This window comes from Hydra vulgaris, chromosome 02 (genome assembly GCF_038396675.1).
Source record: "Hydra vulgaris chromosome 02, alternate assembly HydraT2T_AEP".
Lineage (NCBI taxonomy): Eukaryota > Metazoa > Cnidaria > Hydrozoa > Anthoathecata > Hydridae > Hydra > Hydra vulgaris.
The window spans coordinates 45,393,661-45,414,342 of NC_088921.1; the positions used below are offsets into that span (position 1 = coordinate 45,393,661).

At 27.1% G+C, this 20,682-nt stretch overlaps 1 protein-coding gene and 1 long non-coding RNA gene across 2 annotated transcripts; one reads left to right on the top strand and one right to left on the bottom strand.

Moving 5' to 3' along the window:
- The first annotated feature begins 2,528 nt into the window (after positions 1-2,528).
- On the top strand, positions 2,529-3,659 carry LOC105844847 (52 kDa repressor of the inhibitor of the protein kinase-like). The gene is made up of 3 exons (XM_065789552.1): positions 2,529-2,848; positions 2,894-3,541; positions 3,638-3,659. Exons 1-3 carry the CDS (start codon positions 2,529-2,531, stop codon positions 3,657-3,659), a joined length of 990 nt encoding a protein of 329 aa, XP_065645624.1.
- Positions 3,660-9,446: 5,787 nt separating this feature from the next.
- On the bottom strand, positions 9,447-11,637 carry LOC136076526 (uncharacterized). The gene is made up of 3 exons (XR_010636340.1): positions 11,591-11,637; positions 10,221-10,299; positions 9,447-9,538 (listed from the first exon to the last, which is right to left on the bottom strand). It is a non-coding gene; the product is annotated as an uncharacterized LOC136076526 (long non-coding RNA).
- Between the last annotated feature and the right edge of the window lie 9,045 nt (positions 11,638-20,682).

Below are 20,682 nucleotides of genomic sequence, written 5' to 3' on the forward strand. Positions count from 1 at the left end.
ATAATGTTTCTCCAATGTTAGTAAATGATTTTTTTTTAAATATTTTATTCTGAATATTAATAATAATACAACTTTTAAAAATAATATCACCTATAAAAATCAGGGGCGGATCCAGAGGGGTTCAAAGGGTGCTGCAGCACCCGTCAACTTTCAACAAGCAATGTTTGCTATTTTGTTGCATTTTTTTATATATAAAAATAAAATTGTTAGAATATTTTATTCAACTCAAAATTTGCGATTCAATTTTTTGTGAAGAAAATAATTTGTTGTTGTGTTAGCGCTAGCGTATTTATATATATTTATGTTTCGACTAGGAAACTCCAGTATATTCGCTTTCTGATTCGCCTGCTCCCCTCAGAATTATTTTTGATTGACCTGCACCCCTCAGAAGCTATTTTTGATTGGCTTGGTTTCTTAAGCTAATCAAAACTGGTTCTGAGGGGTGCTGACCCAATCAGAAAGATCTCTGAAGGGTGCAAGCCAATCACGCATAAATCAGAAAAAAGGGTTTTCACTAAGCTTTTGGTTAACTCATAGGTCAAGTGTTCTAAACATGGCGGATGCAATGCTTCAAATCATTTTAAAACGTATTTTAGATGAAAATAGGGTTCAATCAGAAAAGGAATCGCTTTTATTTAATGTTATTGTCGAAGCTCATAATACTATTAGAGAAAAATTTTTGTTTAATGAAAAATCTAAACTAAGTATATTGCATAAAATATGCAAAGTTTCAAATATACAGTTTCCCTTATCTCAATCATTTCGAGCAGAAAGCGATTTTCAACCAGTGAGGTAATAATTTTATTTCTTAAATAATTATATTATTTAAAAATAAAAAAACAAACGAAATATTTATATGTGTGTGTGTGTGTGTGTGTGTGTGTGTGTGTGTGTGTGTGTGTGTGTGTGTGTGTGTATGTGTGTGTGTGTGTGTGTGTGTGTGTTGATTAATGGTTAAAATAATAGCAAATAAAGAAATCATATATAACTTTTTTTGCTTAAACATTTTACTACAAACTTATTTTTATTTTAAGCTTAAAGATGTGTAAAATTTTGTCCTAGGTGCTTAAAATTTAAAAACATATTTTTCTAGTAAAATTGTGTTCATGCTTAAGTATAATATATTTATATTATATTTCAAGGAGAAAATAATCAATTATGTTATAATTTATTTTATGTTTGAATAATATCAAAATTACATTTAGTAAATGATTTACCAGTAAGTTATTTTATGACTTAAAATTGTGTAATAATTATTTTGCGGCATAACATTAAATTATGTTACCTCGCTCATGTTATTTTTTTGTTTTTTATTAGAACTTCTCCGAACGGAAACTGTTTATTTAATGCTTGTTCTATATCATTAGTTGGAAATGAATCTTTGTCAGAATACTTTAGATGTTTGACCGGTATCGAATTATATACAAATGCAGATTTTTATTCAAACCATCCAATTATTTTTTCTCAAACTGATGTTACCAAATCTCGAAGAATTGATTAAAACACAGCTTTTTCTATTATTATTTCCCAAAAAGCATATAATTCTTTTTGTAAAAATAATAGAACACTAAGTGTCATATCAGATTCTATCAATGTTGCAAAAAATTATTCTTATTCCTCGTTTCTTACTTTGTGTGCTCTCTCAAGTGTTGTTGGAATACCAATCAAATCATATTATCCTATAGAAAAGGATAGAAAAGAAATAAAAAAAACTGTTTATGAAATATTTTTCAATTGCACTGTTAGACCACGTGTTGAACATTCTTTAAGCACATCTGTAAAAAAAAATACACATACTTCGTTGCTCTTCAGTTATTGCAGATTTTAAACAGACCTCTAATATATTTGTAAACAAAGATCACTTTGTTCCTTTAATATCTTTAAAATGTATTCCTAAAAAATTCCCATTTTTTAGGAATACATTTTTAGTTTTATATAGTTTTAGAGCGATATGTTGCATTTTTTGGAGTAGCAAATTGCTACTCCAAAAAATGCAACATATCGCTCTAAAACTACTCAAAATGAGTTGATTAGTATTTGTAATGACATTATAGTTTCTAAATTGAAATGTGAAGTTAAAAAACCTAAAAATTTTTCAATATTAGCAGATGAAGCATCTGATGTTAGCAATATGGAGCAAATGCCACTTGTATTACGCTTTGTAAATGATAATTGTGAAATTTGTGAACTATTTTTTGGTTTTATTCCTTGCGACTCAGGCTTGTCTGGAGAAGCTATAGCCAGCCAAATTTTGAATAGTATTAAAAATATGGGATTCGAAATGAAATTTTGTGTTGGTCAAGGTTATGACGGTGATGGAAACATGGCTGGGAACTGTTCCGTAGCTGCAATAAGAATAAAAACTATTTATCCCAAAGCATTGTATGTTCATTGTGGATCTCATGTCCTCAATCTTTGTGTTGTAACATACAAATAGTTAGCAATATGATGTCAAATGTTCGAGTTATATCTCAGTTCTTTAATTTTAGTCCAAAGCGTGTTGATGTGCAGAAAAAAAAATTGAAGAAATGTTTCTAAAAGCTCATCACTCTCGTCTAATAGATGTATATCGTACAAGATGGATTGCCAGAATTGATGGTTTAGATGTGTTTATAGAGGTACTTCCGGCTATAATTAAATGCTTTGAGCTAATGATTAATAACGATGAAAAGTTTTGGAATCATGACTCAGTGCGTGATGAAAATAGTTATTTCTTTGGTACTAGATCTTTCCAGTTTCTTGTTACTTTAGTAGTGATGTCTCGCTGTTTAGAAGTAACAAGACCAATTACAAAACAATTTCAATCTCCAAACCTTGATGTTTTTGCATCACGTGAAAAAGTAAATTTGTTATATCTTGCTTTACGGCGACTAAGATAAGAAATTGAACACAGTCACGGTGCTTGGTATAGTGAGGCAGTTGTATTGGCAGCAAGTGTTGGTGTTTATGAGCACAAGCCTCGTACAATAGGAAAACAGCTAAATCGAAATAATTGTCCTAGTGAATCTATTAATGAGTATTACAAGAAAGTTATTAAAATTCCTTTTCTTGACCATTTATCATCCCAGATTCAATTACGTTTTACTAATAGAAACATTGCTGTTTATAATGGATTCTTTGCAATGCCAACTAACGTTTTAAATGTTGCTGAATGGAGAAGCAACTTTCTTCTTTTTTTAAATGAGTATGAGGATGAACTTCCGGAACCACGCTATATCATGACCGAATTGAGCATGTGGGAAGATTATTGGCGTAGTTTTAAAAATTCTCTTCCAACTACTCTAACCAAACTCCTTCCTCTTATTGATAGAATAACTTTTCCTTATATATTCACCTTAATTCAAGTTCTTGCAACTATTCCAGTAACAACATGCACTTGCGAAAGATCAATCTCTGTTATTCGTCGTTTAAAAACCTATCTACGTAACACAATGTCACAGAATAGATTTAATAGTCTTGCTTTAATGCACGTTCACCAAGATATCAGCATTGATGCAAATGAAGTGATTGATTGTTTTGCTAGGAAAAATCCTTGTAGAATGTAACTTGTAGATATTTCAGATTCTGATCCAATTTAAACTGTTTTATTTAATAATATAATATAAATATATTGTTTACTGTTTTATATATTTAATAGAGTGTTATGGCGTATTAAATGACGTACTAATATGATGCATGACTTTAGTTAAAAAGTGAACTTTTTTTAATGCTGTAATTTAAATAGTGGTCCTAGAAAGTTCTGCAGTTTTTTTTGTATTTTTTAATTATAAAATTATACTTCAAAAAATATATGCAGTAGAATCTTGTTAAGTCTGACTCTCAAGGGGAATAGATAAATAGTCAGACAAGAGGAATAGATAAATAGTCAGACAAGGGGAATAGATAAATAGTCGGACAAGGGGAATAGATAAATAGTCAGACAAGGGGAATAGATAAATAGTCAGACAAGGGGAATAGATAAATAGTCAGATTTAGCGAATGTCAGAGTATGTATAGAAAGTTCAATGGGAATTGAAAATCTTACTTAGTAAAAGTTTAACTTATCAGACTTAATTATAAAGTATTCATTATATTAATTTATTGATAGTTATAATTATAGTTTAATTGTAATTAAAGTTTAATTATAACTGGATTTACAAATAAGTCTGTTATTACATTTTTTATTTATATTTCTAGGGAATATTCTTGGAAAATAAATGGTCCCAGAACATCATGAAACTTATATTTTATTACAGTTACATAATTTTGTTTATAAACAGTGTTATATAATGTTATTAAATCTATTCACTAATATTAATGTATTTAGTGTAAAAGTTTATTATTATTGTTATTACATTTTATAAATAATTACTGTGCATAATTATATATTTTAAGTATATTATGTGCATAAATTTATTATATCATAGTATTAATAATTATTTTTAATAGTGAGTTGTAATACAATTGTGTTATATTTGCAATATAATGTGCATGACGCAGGTATTTTTAGAAGTTAAACTTGATGGTTACTTTATATATTTCTAAGTTTCTGTTTAAAAATCATATTAGAAGCAAAAATTTGGATAGTTCCATTGAAACTAGATTTTTATTAACAGTTTCTTTTATCAGTTCTACATTTTGTAACTATTCTACTAGTTTATTTTAGTTTTCCTACTGTTGAAATATGGTTTTAATTTAGTAAAGTTTCATGATTTGAAATTTACTATATTAGTGATAAGCTAACAATTTAGAAAAAGAAATTTAGCACAGCTATGGTAAGAAATTTGTTTACTTTTAACATTTCAAAACTGGGTTTTATTGTTCAATTCTTATGTCATTCCTAGTTTATGTTATATGTCATAAAAATAATTGCGTATTCAATGTTTGGGTTCATGAAACTAAACCCCGTTTATTCGGCAGGCGAGAGTAATTATTTTTATTATCATTTTTATAAGCCGTAACTCTGTTATTGAATTGTTAATGATATAAAAGTCAATTACTGCTAATAAAATTAAGTTGCTGCATACAAAATACTATTATGGAAATATAATAGATATGTTTATAAGAATTGTAACCTTTCTTATCTGATTATTTAATCAAAATACGGGCAGTTTAAAGGGTATAAAAAGATGGGCAGACAGGTAAAAGACCCAGAGGGATATAGCCTTTTCTTTTGTTAAAAAAGAGGTTGAAAATTTAAAAAGTTGATGAAAAATATAGTCAAACCACGTACGTATTCGTTGCCTTGAACACCTTTTAAACAAACTTGTACGCTTTCGGGTGACTCTCTCTCCCGTACTTTATTAAAACCATTTTTTATGACCCCCCTCCTTTATACACCCCTCCCCCCCCTCCTTCGCGACGCGCGCGGGGGGGGGGGAAAGGTAATGAACATATCTTCGCAGTACATATTTGCTCAGGACCCCTCAAAAAAAAAGCTAGATCCGCCCCTGATAATATAATACTACCTTAGTCTTTTAGATAAATCTAAATAAAAGTTCATTTAATGAATAATAATGAAACATCGCCAACTGTTAAAACTTCAAACTCATATGAATATTATGTTTTCTTTTCTAAGAGTTGATTTCAAATGGGTTTCAAATTTGGTTTAAGCTTTGATATGCTAATTATTGCACAATAAAATGTTCATCAACACTCTGATTTTTTGACCGTAATATATGAAAAAGTCTTTAAAAAATTGCAAAAGTTAAAACTATGAATAAAGATTTCCAATCATCAGACAAAAAGCCTTTTGAATTAAAACTAACCATTTAATAAATTTTATTCATTCAACTTCTAAGAGCAAACATTGAACTTCTGCAAAGAGTTTGGAGTTACTGGTAAATCCCACTGTCTTTCTTTTTTGCCTCCAGGGCAGAAGTTTAGCCTTCTGCTAAGTTCAATCTTGCATTTCTATAAAAATCTATAAATCAGCTCATTAATAGTTAAGTTACAACTAAAGTTAATGAATAAGCTTAAAGTTGTTAACTGTTGTACGCAAACTAAATATGAACGATATCCAATAAAATCAATTAAAAACTAATGAAAGCAAGAATAATGTCCCTCTGCCTCAGAAAGATGGAATATATACAGGGTTGTTTTTATTTAAACCGATTGAACAAAAATCATGATTTAAATAGATTTTTTTGGTTTTAGTTGTTTTTAATTGATTATTTATAGATTTAATCTCATAATTCATTCAATTATTATAGACTAGTCATTGGTCTTGTAATAAAATGTCTGGCAATTAGAAGGCTCTACATACAGTGCAATTAGAAGGCTGTACATACAAATTCACTCCACCCTACTCTACATACAGTGACTAACAGTGAAAATGATGCAGCATTGTAAAAGATACATTTTCGTGATTCAACATTATTTTAATATAAGTTTTGAAAATATTATTCTATGTAAAGTATACATTGTGGCATAATCTTTATATTAGACATTTGTTTTTATGTTGATTTAAATTACTTTCTAAACAATAATACAAAACATAATGTTTATCGTAAAAAACATGTCACAGTGAAAATGATGCAACTTTATTATTGCCACATGACTCTCAAAGAAAGAAAATTAATCCTATTTTATTTCCAAAATAAAAAAAGTCAACAAGAAATTGCAAAAAATGTTATTAAAAGTGCGTCTACAGTGCAACATATTATAGAACGTTATTAAAATGAAAATAGAATAAAAAAATAAAGTGAAAATAAGTCCCAAAAAAAAGTTTTACAATAAGAGAAAAACATTGGATTGTCCGAAATTTGCGAGATAATCCACGTTTAAGAGCACCAAAGCATGCCATTGAGGGAAAAAAACAATTCAGAAAAAATGTGAATCCAGAAACAATCCGTAGAGTTTTAAGAAAAAACGACTTACAGCGTATAATGGCTATGAGGAAACCATTGGTAAGCAAGCAAAAAAAAGAAAATCGACTCAAGTTTGCCAATGATTATAAAAACAAAGATTTTAACTTCTGGAAGAATGTTTTGTTCACTGATGAAAGTAAATTTAACATCATTGGTTCAGATGGTCGAGTAAATGTATGGCGAAGAGCAAATAAAGAGATTCATCTCTTTATTTGCTCTTCACCATACATTTACTCGACCATCTGAACATTTACCTCAACATTTAAGACAAACCGTAAAAAATGGTGGTGGTCATGTAACGGTTTGGGGTAGTTGTTCAGCTAATGGGTGGGTAATTTACATTTTATCAAGGGCAATATGGACAAAATAATATACTTAAACATTTTGAAAAAAAACTTAACAACCAGTGTCAAAAAATTGGACATAAAAGATAATTTTGTGTTTTACCAGGACAACGATCCCAAATACACATCAGACATAGTGCAAAAGCTGTTATTTTACAATTGTCTAAAAGTGATGTAAACTCCGCCACTGTCTCCTGATATTAATATTATTGAAAATTTATGGCATAAACTAAACTTAGAAATTCGTAAACATACCATAAATAATAAAAATGATTTAAAACATGCGTTGCTGGAAGAGCAGAATAAAATAACCCTAGAATATACAACCAAGTTAGTGGAATCGATTCCTAATAGACAAGAATTAGTAATTAAGTCCAAAGGAAATCCTACCTGTTATTGATTTTATTTATTTATGATTGTCTTTTGTATTTTTTTGATTGCATCGTTTTTACTGTGATGTAGTTTTTGTTTAGTTTATATGTGTTTAATAAAAAATAGTATAATTGTTTATAAACTTATTTCATTTTTTCGCAATAACAATATTAAAAGATATGCTCTTCAATATAATGTTCAGAGAGATTATGTTAAAGTACTGTTTAACCACGAAAGCACATTTTATACTACCCTGAATCATTTTCACTGTGAGTCATTGTAAGTAGAATTTAGATTCTAGTAACATCACCTTTTGTACACTGTGTTAAAATGTTAGTAGATAGAGTTTCACAATCAAACACAGAAAACATCAAAAAAAAAAGAAACACACCTAAAATGTAAGAAATCAGTTTCTAACAACTACAATGCCACTGTAGTAGTCAAATATGAAATTTTATATCTAATGACACGAGTGATGTACAATTTGCAGGTATTATTAATATATCTATGAACTAAAAATTAAACTATTATGAATAAATTAAGAAAAAAAAATTATTTTTCAATACTTATTACTGTATGACATTTCAAATATTTAATTTATTTAATAAAGAAGATTTTAAATGTCTTCTTTATTAAATAAATTAAATATTTGAAATGCCAATCTGTATTGATATTTCAATAATAATAAAAAAAAAATAACTGTAAGATCTTATACAAAAATAATTTGACTATTGCCTTTATTATTACATTGATATTTTAGATTGTAGTTAAAATATTATAAGCACGTTATTTAAATGTTAATTAATATTTCACTAGCAGAAAGCAACCCGTAATACGGGTTACGGTCGGTCTATTACTTAATTTACAGTGGCTGTTTTCCACAATTTAAAGTTGCGAAACCTTAACTAATACTATGTAAGAAAAACGCCTTCAAATTAAAAAATTAAGCCATCTACAAAATTAAAATAAATTAATTTACCAATTATTTAACGTTATTTGAGTAATTTAAAACTGACATAGGTCATATCAGTGTATGGCAGAACCATTTTCCTAGACATTACAAAGCTCAACACAGTACGTTTTTAGTTACTGACACAAAATAATAACACTTCATCATGCTTTAAATTGACGAAAAAGTAAAGCTAAATTCTTATTATATTTTTTATATCATGAACTTTAATTAATAAGATTAATATGAAGTATACTTTTACACTAATAAAAGACAGTATATTGACAGTATATTTGAAGTATATTTTCTCATATATTTTGACACTAATAAAGGACCTCCCTTCCTCATTTTTGCCTTAATGGTGGCCAGGAGAATGAAGTTATTTTTATTAAGAGTAATCAAGTTTTTGATGAAGACTTTTTACCAAAATAATAAAATGTAAAACAATGATTTACATTTCTAAGAATTTTTTCTTTTTAATATATATAAGAATTTAAAATATACAAGAATTTTTTCTTTCCTCAAAAGTGTTGCAAATGCAAACTAAGCTAATTAATTAGTTAAACCCGTTATAAAATTTAAGTAACTTCGTATTTGACAAATGCGCAAAACTACAATATCCTCCATGTATTTAAAGGTTTTTAGTTTGTTTTTAGTTGCGACCCTCTTTAAAAACATCTCTTAAGTTACGAACAACAAATTATTAGGCATAAAAAAAAGAAATTTAAAAAAAAATTGAACTAATTGCATATATTTATATCATTTTAACTGACAATAAAAGAAATCAGGGTATTTTTTTAAAAATCGCATAAATGCGTCAATCGTAAATCTTAAAGAAAAAAAAAATGGAATTATGATACCGTAATTACAAAAAAATAAAAAAAATAAAAAAAAAAAAAACCACATAAAAACTCAAAATCGATTTACCTATTTATATTAATCTATGTTGACATGGCAGTTAATATAAACATTTATCGAAAATGTAACTATAAAATCTGTTTCCAAGTACAAAAGGATTAACAATACTAAAAAAAAATAAAAATCAAATTAAGATATAAATTGCATTTTTAGCAAAATGTTGTCTTGGCTTTTAGTAAATAAATAAAAGCAGTAAGTTCCAATAATGAAACTACCAATTATTCATTTTTAACAATAGACACCAACGTGAAGGTAAGCCAAGCAGTCTATCAACACAAAACATCACAACAATAAAACATAACAATAGAATATTTACACCACACCCTTGATCCTAAAATCCAGCGAAAATAACAAACCAAATTAAAATATGAAAGTCAAAATTAGAAAACCAATTTTAAGTTAACTATATTTACCTTTTTACTAAATATATAAATACATAAAAGTATATTTGCTTTTATATTCAATATTAGTTATTCAATTACTTCAAATTTAGGACATTAAAACGCCCTAGATTTAAAGATCAAGGTACACATTACGCTAAATATTAACAGACATTATGTGTTTCCAGAATAATTAAAAAAAGGCTAGACAAAACAACCTAGCTCTAAAGCAGTAACACCGCCTGGCACTAAATACTGCCAAGTCACACCTCTGCTATAAGTACACCGCTTGGCTGGCAAGGTTATCAATCTTTCTCAACATAATGCCAAGTCACACCACTTTGAAAACATGAAAACAACATAATTTTAACATATATACAACTATATATAGTACATTTTATAAATAAACCTCTACAATTTCCTTGGTACAACAACTCGATCATGATTAATAACAACTCTGTAAACATGAATTTTCTAATAATCTAAATCTTAATAAATTATAAACAATTAAACTTAAATAAAAATGTATGAAAATGATTAATGGTATATTAAATATAGAAAAACAAACATATAATAACTATAAGAATTATAGTAACTTATATTTTCAATATTAACATCTATAACACATTTAAAAGTACAATTTAAAAAAAGATCGAACAATAGGTATAACTATGCGCACTAATAATAATAATATTCACTGTGCTATTTCAGATAAAAGTCACTAATTTATGCTTCTGCTTGAAGAAATTATATTAATGTATTTATATTAAGAAACAAAAGGAGCGAGTTCTAGTAATGAAACTACCTATTAATCATTTTTAACAACAGACACTAACATAAAGATAAGTCAAAGGTAACAACATTACACAAAAAATATTTAAAGATGTTATGTATTTTCAGAATAGTTATATTGAAGGCTAGACTACACTTAGACCTAAAGCAGTAACACCACTTGACTGGTAAGGTTGAGGAATCTTGCTCTAGATCTATATCTCAAATATATTGTGTGTTATAGTTATACTAACTATAAAACACAATATTTTTTAAAATGTTATATAACATATAAAAACACCTCATTTAACAATCATGTACACATTAGATAAAATCAGGGATGCAGAGTACCAAAAAGGACTCCGGATTTGAAAGTCACAAAAAGATTACTTTATCCTAGTTTTTGGTATACAGGAGCACTAAAAATATAAATAAGTTTATGGACTACTAATAGAAAAAAAAAATTAAGAATTTTAGGTTAGAGGAACAATCGTTTTTTTAGCCCAGAGTTTTTAGGTATTATGGCGGCAAGGACTCCTGGCTTATAAATAATAAGTTTCAAGTCATTAAATCTCATGAAATTATTATAGCAGATAATAAGTCAATAAACATGTTTAGAGCTTCTGGACACTACAGACTTGGAAAAAGTAGATACAAAAAGCTGGAGTCCTTTTGGGACTTCGCATCCCTGGATAAAATACATTTCATACTATTATAAAAACACATTTATATGAACACATTTATAAAACAACTATGTATATCACTACATACACGTATTTATCAAACTACATATATCATCTCATACACATATTTATCAAAAACTTTTTAACTTTGAGCATAAGATAAACATATAAGCAAACCTTTAACAGCTATAAAACGACATTTATTAGCATTAATTATTTTTAATGTAACAAAGAATGCAGACTACAATTTACAACATTTTAATGAAAAAGATAAAACCATTAAAAAACAAAATTATAAGTTTCAAATAAATACATATTCAGATACCTTAAAATGAAGCATAACACAACATTCTTTTGACAAACTCCAGAAGAATTTTTTTTTATTTTTTTATTCCTTATTATTTTTCCTAAGAATATAAAATTTACATATAGATATAGAGCAATATAAAACAGATTAAAATAAACGCAAACTTATGTATATAAACTTACATGAACACAAACAACAATCTTATTCTATTTAACTTTTCATATTAAACACATAAATAAAACTTTATACTCATTATTCTTTCTACAAAAAATAATCTTAATCTATAAATAAGAAAATGAATTGAACTTACTAAAAAAGCCATCAGCTCCTCTTAATTGCTCCAGAAAATAAAACAATACTTGCTTAAAATGTTCTTAAAAGACTAACGACAAAACTGAAACAGTTTACTTAAACAGAAATTTTACTTATAAACTTCTTCTAAAAAATGAAAACAGGCTATAAAAATTAGAAAAATAAAAACAACCAACAACAAACAAACGATTATTTAAATTTTCTATTTTAAACAATGAACAACATCAATTCTTTTCGAAAATAATAATATATCAGCTCTAATTTGCTTGCTTGCTTGCTTGCGAAAGACCGCATGGAATATTTAACCGCGCATTCAAAAGTCTAGAAACTACTTAAAAACTAAGAAATGGTGTATTTTACAGAATACAGAACCGTCATTAACAACACGAACATTAGGCGTAACTATGCGCACTATTCATTACCGTATTAATATATAGATTATTTTAAAAAAATTAAACATTAAGCCACGAGAACCTCTTGAAGTTGTATTATTATGAGGTAGCCTTCTAAGATTCTTAGAAAATTAATGAATATAGCCTATTTTGTTTATTTTTATGACTTAAAAAAATGAAAAGATAATATCAAAATCTTTTTTAATTTTGTAAAACGAAACCATTTTGCAACAAGTTTTAAAAATATACCAAAAAATGATCCGCAACTATATTGGCCCGATATTGACTCAACAAAGTAAGACATGTAAGAACAATGTAATCACAGTTAGCCTTAACTAAATTTAGGTTTTCTGAATTGTGTCTAAATTAATTTCAACGTTTTCTGAAAAAGTATATTTTACTGATCACTATGTATGTAGTCCATTAAATCAAAAAAACTCCTATTAAGTAATTATAGCGTTTTTAGGATTTTTTCGTGCCTTTTTTGTTTTTTACAACCATCTTTAAACCGCCATTTTTTCTGCCACAAGTTTAATTGCATAATCATAGAACTATTTTTATTTAAAAAAAATGTTAAGCATTGTTAAATCACATCCTCAGACTATTTTAGATCATCAAAAGAACAGAGAAAAAGTATGTCTTTTTTGTGGTCGCAAATGTCTTATGAAAATAAACAGCCAAAGCCATATAATTTCTTAATTTCAGAGCAGTTTTTCGGATTATAGCATTGCTGATGATCGATACCCTACTGGATTTTGTCCGAGGTTGGTATACTTAATGATTTTTAACTAAATAAATATATATATAAAAAGTATATATGTCATAAACGTAAAACCATTCACATAACTGAAAAATTGGGTACCTTGTTGAACTCAAAGAAATAAGATTTGATAAATGAATCAAATCTCATTTTGCTGGTCAAAGATGACTATCCCGGCTAAAACACGAAATAGGTAAAATGTTGATTTATTTGTATAACTGTTGTAAAGAAATATAAAATTAGAATTTTTTATATAATTTTAGGAAACTAAAAACTTGCAGCTGGGAAATATGCAAAATCGCAAGAATGAAGGGAAGGGTACCCAAGAAAAAATCTGGTATAAAGAGTTTTGAAACGGCAGCTATTAGTCCGCGGTGTAGTTCTTGTCTGACTAAAGTTAAAAGAGGATTGCATCATAAATGCAATGCAACAACGCTCAGGTAGAAAACGTTTTAATAACTTTGATTATTTGACTGTGAAAGGTTGTATACCATGTTCTATTGAAAACAAGTTCGTAAATGTAATTTTTTATTATCAGAAATAACATATCAGCTGCATATGGATATCAAGGTATTAAAAAAACCATATTAATTTGCGTTACTTATAGAGAGATAAGTGAAAGAAATGTCGAGAATAATAAATCAAAAATGATAATTTTATTTAAAAAAAAACATTGTAAGCTTTTGAACCTATAATCTTTTTAACAATGTAAAGTTGTTGAAGCCTTATTCATTTAGTCTCCATAGTTTTGTATCTTATTTAGATGTCAAGGAACAAATGGCTCCTCGCGTTATTAAAGAAAAGCTATGTAGTGAAAGTGGTAACACCATTTCATTGAAGACAGCAGATAGTAAACTGAAACTATCTACTGGATCTGAGAATACTCCTAAAACAACCAATTTTACTCACAAAATTTTCTTTATATTCAGAATTCACTTTCCTTAAGTAACCATCAAATGATAAAACTTGCTAATATGATAAGATAAAATCACAATACTAATACAAATTTAATTCTGCACAATAAAATGATGCAATATTTGGAGTAAAACTTATTATATAAAAAAATTAATAATTACAGAGTTGTTAAAAAAAGAAAAAACGCTGTAGAACCTGTACTAAAAGACTGTGTCTCTGATATGGACAGTTATCTTCTCCCATTATTTACCGAAGAAAATATTTCATTTGAAGATAAAACTTTGGATTATCAAAATATTACAGTAACGTACTGCAATGATGTTACTCTTGTTGTTAAACTACTCCTGGATCTTAAATGTGTTGATTCTAAGAATCAGTTGCTAAAAATTGCTGTTGACGGTGGAAGTGGTTTTATCAAATTTTGTTTAAATATAGTTAATCTTAATGAAATTTTTGAAAATTACGGCAAAGTTGAAATAGATATCTTAAAACAAAACCGGTTACAGCTTGCAGGTCTTTATATAAAGATGGTCTAAAAATTTTTTTTAAAAATTCGTCAGTAAATGCTTCATTTCTTCTTCTGGTAGCTCCAGAAATCCCAGAAAGTATTTAAATACTAAAATATTATTTGCAAAATTAAATCTTGAAAAAGTTGAGCACATTGGGGGATGCGACATAAAACTTAGTCAAATTCTGATAGGTATATCTCCAAGTAGCAGTTCAATTCATCCCTGTTATGTATATGAGTGGGGTAGAAGAGAAACTTAAACAAATGCTCCATACAGAACTTTCGAGAGCTGTCAAAACAACTATACAAAATTCAAAGAATCTGGTTCAAAACTTGAGTGTGCACAACATTTTAAGAATTGTATAAACCCTGAATTAGTGCATAAAAACCCCTCTAAAATTCTTGTAGATAGACTTGTTTTACCGTAGCTTTATATAATGGAGGGAACTGTCAACCATGTAATGGATAACATGGAGCGGATTTGGTCGGAAATGAGTGTGATGAAGATTTACGAACAGTTGCAAATTATTAAGACTGATCAGCATAGTGGAAAATTTAATGGAAATTCTTCTCGAAAAATTCTTAAAAAGTGGGAAGTCTTTAATAATAAGCTGTCAATTAAACTGAAGTCTTTTGGAGAAAGCTTAAGGTTGTTAAACTTAGTTGTTGAGTCTTGCTTTGGATCCGAACTTGATGAAAAATTTCAAATTAATATCGAAAATTTAAAAGCATGCTATAAAAATTTGATGTTGGAACATGGTATTACTTTAACACCATACCCAGTTCAATCATGTATTTGAATTCTGTAAAACAAAAAAAATGGGTCTTGGAGTTTATTTGGAGCAATCAGGAGAAAGTGTTTACTTCCTCTTCAAAACTGCCACGTGGAACCGGTACAAGGTGTCCGCAAATAATTCTAATTATTAGTAATAATTTAGTAAGAGCATTAAGTTCTTATAATGGAAAGTGTCTTGTTTCTCTTGGACATGTTAATCCAAATGTTGATATTTTTTAGTGATTCAATTCAAGAAGAAATAGTTTTTAATTTTATATTTTTAAATATTTTGATGATTTAAAATTATGTGATTATGTGATTATTCACTCTCAAACTATGTAATATAACACAATACCATCTGTATTATTCATTTCCAATAAATTGTCTGTAACTTATGCAATAAAATTTTGAATGAAAACATGGCGGACCAAAAAATGGCGCAAAACATTTGCAAAAAAAGGCGCAAATTAAAAAGCGCAATAAAATCTTTAAAATGCCATAATTACTTAATAGGAGTTTTCTGATTTGGTGGACTATATACATAGTAATCAGTAAACTATACTCTTTCAGAAAACGTTGAAATTAATTTGGACACAATTCAGAAAACCTAAATTTAGTTAAGGCTAACTGTGTAATGTAAGAACAGATTTTTGTAGCAAAATATTTAGCCCGTACTGTTGGCCCAACATAGTACAATATTTGCAAAAAACTGATTGAAAAACTGAAAACTGAAATATTACGTTAAAAAAAACACATGACGGCCCAACGGAATAAATTTGTCAATGTTAAAACTTACGTTAGGCCAATGTAAGCTTGCTGTCTGGGTTAAATTAATGTACAAAAATAAAGACAGAAAAATAAAGTAATATTTAAAATATAACTATATAACTATAGTATTATAAATCAATATTAAATAATATTTATAATGATACTATTCTAATAAATCTAGACAGTAACAAATAAAATTATATAGTAACAATAAAAAAATATATAATAATAAATATGTAGTAATATTTAATAATAATAACAAAAAATATATATTAGTAATAAATATTAAATAAAATGAATACAATTAACAATGAATAAATAATTTAATGAGGCAAATAAATAGTAATAAAATTAGTATGAATTAAAACAAACAAACAGAGAAACAAATGATTACAAATTAAATAGTAATAATAATAAAAAAAAAGGTCTCAAAGTATAAAAACAATCAATTTTCTAGCTGTTTTTTTACTTTTTCTTCTTTTATTTCTTCTTACTTGCTTACTTATTCCATCTTTACTAATCTTTCTCTCTTATTTGTTTACTTTATTTTTTGTTTACTGTTTCTTTTTCGTCTTTCCTTTGAGTGTTCTTTTTTTTTTTTAAATTCGAAGTTCTTTCGACAAACAATACAAAATGCAAAGAAAGTTATACCAATTTAGAACAAAATGTGTATCAATGCAATAAAACAATCTTATTGGGATTTATTCTCATCAGAATCTTGCTGCCTTGAACGTTTTCCAGCTGGTGTAATTTAAGAAAAATAGAAAGAACTAAAGATTCGATAAAAAACTTGGAAAAAAGAATAAAAGAAAAATAAAGCTCACGATATAGGTACGCACATAAAAATTTTAAACTATTTATATATAAAACTATTATAAACCATTGAAAGAGCTTTAAATTAGTATTAAAATAGCGAAAATTTCATAAAAAAAGAATGATTCGATAAAAAGTATCAAAATTTAACTACAAGGATTACTTAAGAATACTTCGACCAACCAATGATATATTATATAATTAGATGTCTAACTTCGATCCGAAAAGTGAAGCCGCTTTTTGCCCTTTTTACAATTGGCGGATTAAATTTGTAAACAAATATTTTTAACTTTTCTTTTCTAAATGAAGTAAATATATTTTAAATTTAAGCATTATTTACATAAAAGTGTTAAGCGAAAGTTATAATACTTGTAAAATTATAATATATGATTCCTTAATTTGTTTTCAATTAAAAAGGGATTAAAGTTTTGAACAGAAAAGTAAAACGGCAGACGCTTTTGAAGCATTTTTATGAATTAAAATACTTTTTAATAAACATAGGCTCATAAAAAAAACTCTTATAAGTATTTTATAACTATTAAAATTTGTTTTTGAATTATCTTTAATTTATTGGGAACTTTTGACTTGAATTTTTAACTTTTATTCCACACTTCGGCTTCAGCTTTTGCCCTTTTTACCAATGACGTCCTAATATCAAACGAGTAGACTTTTTTACATTGGGTGCTTTGTACTTTCTGCTGCATTTTTTCTATCTTTTTCTGTAAAATAAGCATATCATTTTGCAGGACACTAATCTCTACATTCTTGTCAGCAAGCTGTTGACGTAAGATAACTTCTTCAGTAGACAGCTTTGTTTGGATGAATTGCAGCTCTTTTTTCAAACATAAATTTGAAATTTGCGAGCAATAGTCTCATTGATATGTTTAAACCATCTTAATGGGATAATACTTGTACTAATACTTGTTTTAATTTTTCTTTTAACACTTTTACATCTTCTCTATGCTTTCGCTTTTTGGTTGCAATTTCAGTCGCAAAAACACTTAATCTCCGTTTCAAGAGTTTTCTTGGAGTCAACTGGTCAGCTCTTAACCTGGATTACAAAGGACTTTTTTTATAAGGCGAAGACAAAATACTAATATGTTTAGGAGATAAGGCAACTGAAAAAAATGAAACAGTTTTACTTGAATATGGCGTTGACTGAAATGATTGTGTTGCTGGCAATGTTGTTGCTTGACAAATAAAAGGCTTGTTGCAGAAGTCAACAAAACATTTCGAAACTCTTAAAAAATTGCAAGCTCATTTTTTTGATACATTAACAAGAAGTTTAGTCTGACTATAACAAATATTGAAGCCATAAAGTTTATTGACTTGCTCAATAGTTAATTGATGTGATTTATTATTTTTAACGAATACAAACATTCCATTTTTAACGAATACAAACATCCCATTTTTACAATCGTTGTCTACTTGCAAAAGCAATGCAAAGTTTGATTCTAAATAGTTTATCGCTGCACCACGAAACACGCACATATTCTTTTTGGGACTCATAATACCATATAATGTCACGTAGAGTTATTTCTTAAATGAAAAAAAGAATTTCCAGTAAAAATTAGTTCCTTGTTTCTGTTTTAAGCATTTAATTGATATCATTTGTATGCAATAAAAATCAATTTTGATCAATCATGAGTTAACTTTACCAATGAATTAAAATAATTTATCATAATAATAATTATAAGCTTTATAACCATATGGTTATCATCTGGTGATATATCACCAATAATCTATCAATTATGTTATGATACTGATGATATTGTATTATGATAGTCTATGATTATGTGAGTGATATCTCACTCACTTATCATAACCAACATGCATATTCTTTTTATTATGATAAATTTATTTTTAAATTTAATTTAAAAATTAATTTATAATAAGTAATAAAAATAACTATAAAATATTACTATATATTTATTATCATTATGTATCGATTTCAAATCTATTATAGACACTATTATATATATATATATATATATATATATATATATATATATATATATATATATATATATATATATATATACACTATTATTGTTGTTATATATTATTATATTAACATACATATAGGGAGATGCTAACAACGATCTTTTAAAAAGATAGTTGTTAGCATCCCCTCTGCCTACCTTTATTTTCTGGAAAAAGTTAAACTCAAGTACTTTTGCTGCTACAAATAATAAGGTGTCTGCTACATAATATTTTTCAATGAAATTTAGCATGCACTTTGAAAATAAGTTACTGCATAGGGACAAATAGATTTAAATAATTATCAGCATTCCTTTAATATGAATTATACATCTGATCAACAACGAAGTTTTTAAGAGCCATAAATTTAACGACAGTGGTGGTAACTACAAAAAAGAACAACACAAAATCGAAGGATAGGCTTATAGACATTTGATATTTCATATTTAAACAAAAAGTTTACATCTTTTACATTTTTTCGTCGAGAAAAATGAAAATAATCTCAGTGGAAAAAAAAGGTATCTTTAGACGAATAAAAGACGTTGTTTTTATGACTTGTTATGTCTTTTTATAATTAGCCTAAATAAAGACGTGGAAACGGCGTCTTTTAAATAGACGTCTTTAAAATAAAAGTCGAAAAGACGTCGATCGGTACGTCTTTCTCAAGACGTAGAAAAGACGTTTTTAATATCGACGACCTTTAAAAAAAAAGAAATGAGAAAGTTCATTTAAATGTTAAATTTAACAACACCCAGTAGAACTTTTCTTTCTTTAGGGAGGAGGAGGGAAAAATTCACTAACGTTTCCCACTGGGAAACAACTTAAGTTGTTAATAAGCAAATTATAATTTGTTTATTATATTTATAATAAACAAATCATTACTTGCTTATTAACAACTTAAGTTATTAATGAACAAATCATGATTTGCTTAAGAAAATTGCCAATAATTATTGCCAATAGAACGTAACAAAGATGGGTTTTAACCCATATTATCTTAATTATGTTAGTGCGAAGGTAAAATTTACCGGAATATTTTAAAAATTTACCGCCTGGTAAATTTTGAAATTTTTTTTTAATTATTTTTATTTTTTTTTGAAAAGAAAAAATTTCATTAGAAAAATTTAAAATCTCTGATTTAAAGTTTACCGGTAAATTTTACTGGTAGGATTTGAATCAAATTTTACCGAAAAAATTACATCACTAATGACGATATATATACTACACATATACGTTTATGTTACTACATAATTGGTAAACTTTTAATAAGCTTGGTGCTTGAATATCTTTAAAAAATTTTAAATTAAAATTATGTTGTGTAAATAAAGATTCTTTAGTGTAATCCTTATTCAAGTACTAATACAAAAATAAGTAAATTTAAAAAGAATAAAAACCATTTTCAACAAATTTTTCTAAGTTGAAATTTAAGTTTTATAAAAATTATGGATTAAAATTTATTCATAAACATTTTTGTAAATATTTACTCATTTATTTGGTTTTGTTTATATACATATTAACTAAATATATATTTTTATTATTTTTACTTTAAAAATATCATTTTAACAATATTTAGAGAGCTGGTTAATATAATTCTGACATTGTCAAAATCTTTTTGTTTACTTTAGGAAAATATCTACAGGTAGACGGGCCCCAAAAGCTCATGGACCCCAAAAGCCACACACTCACATTAGTACCTGTAACTCTTAGATCAAGCCTTATCAAGCAGCAAAATAGATGTTTTTTATTTGACAAGATAGTTTTTTGAAAAGAAACTGTTAAAAATAACCAAATTAGCATAAATTTTTGAAATTTATACTAAAAACACTATTTTTTTTTTGTTTTATAACATTTTGACATTATAGCCCATAAATACTTAAAATTTTCATTTAA

Bases quoted from the DNA above. Each gene is read 5' to 3' on its own strand.
- LOC105844847 (XM_065789552.1), top strand. From the start codon at position 2,529: ATGTTTCTAAAAGCTCATCACTCTCGTCTAATAGATGTATATCGTACA. The intron at 2,849-2,893 runs GTTATATCTTGC...AATTGAACACAG, and splicing joins TCACGTGAAAAAGTAAATTT to TCACGGTGCTTGGTATAGTG. The intron at 3,542-3,637 runs GTAACTTGTAGA...TATATTTAATAG, and splicing joins AGGAAAAATCCTTGTAGAAT to AGTGTTATGGCGTATTAAAT.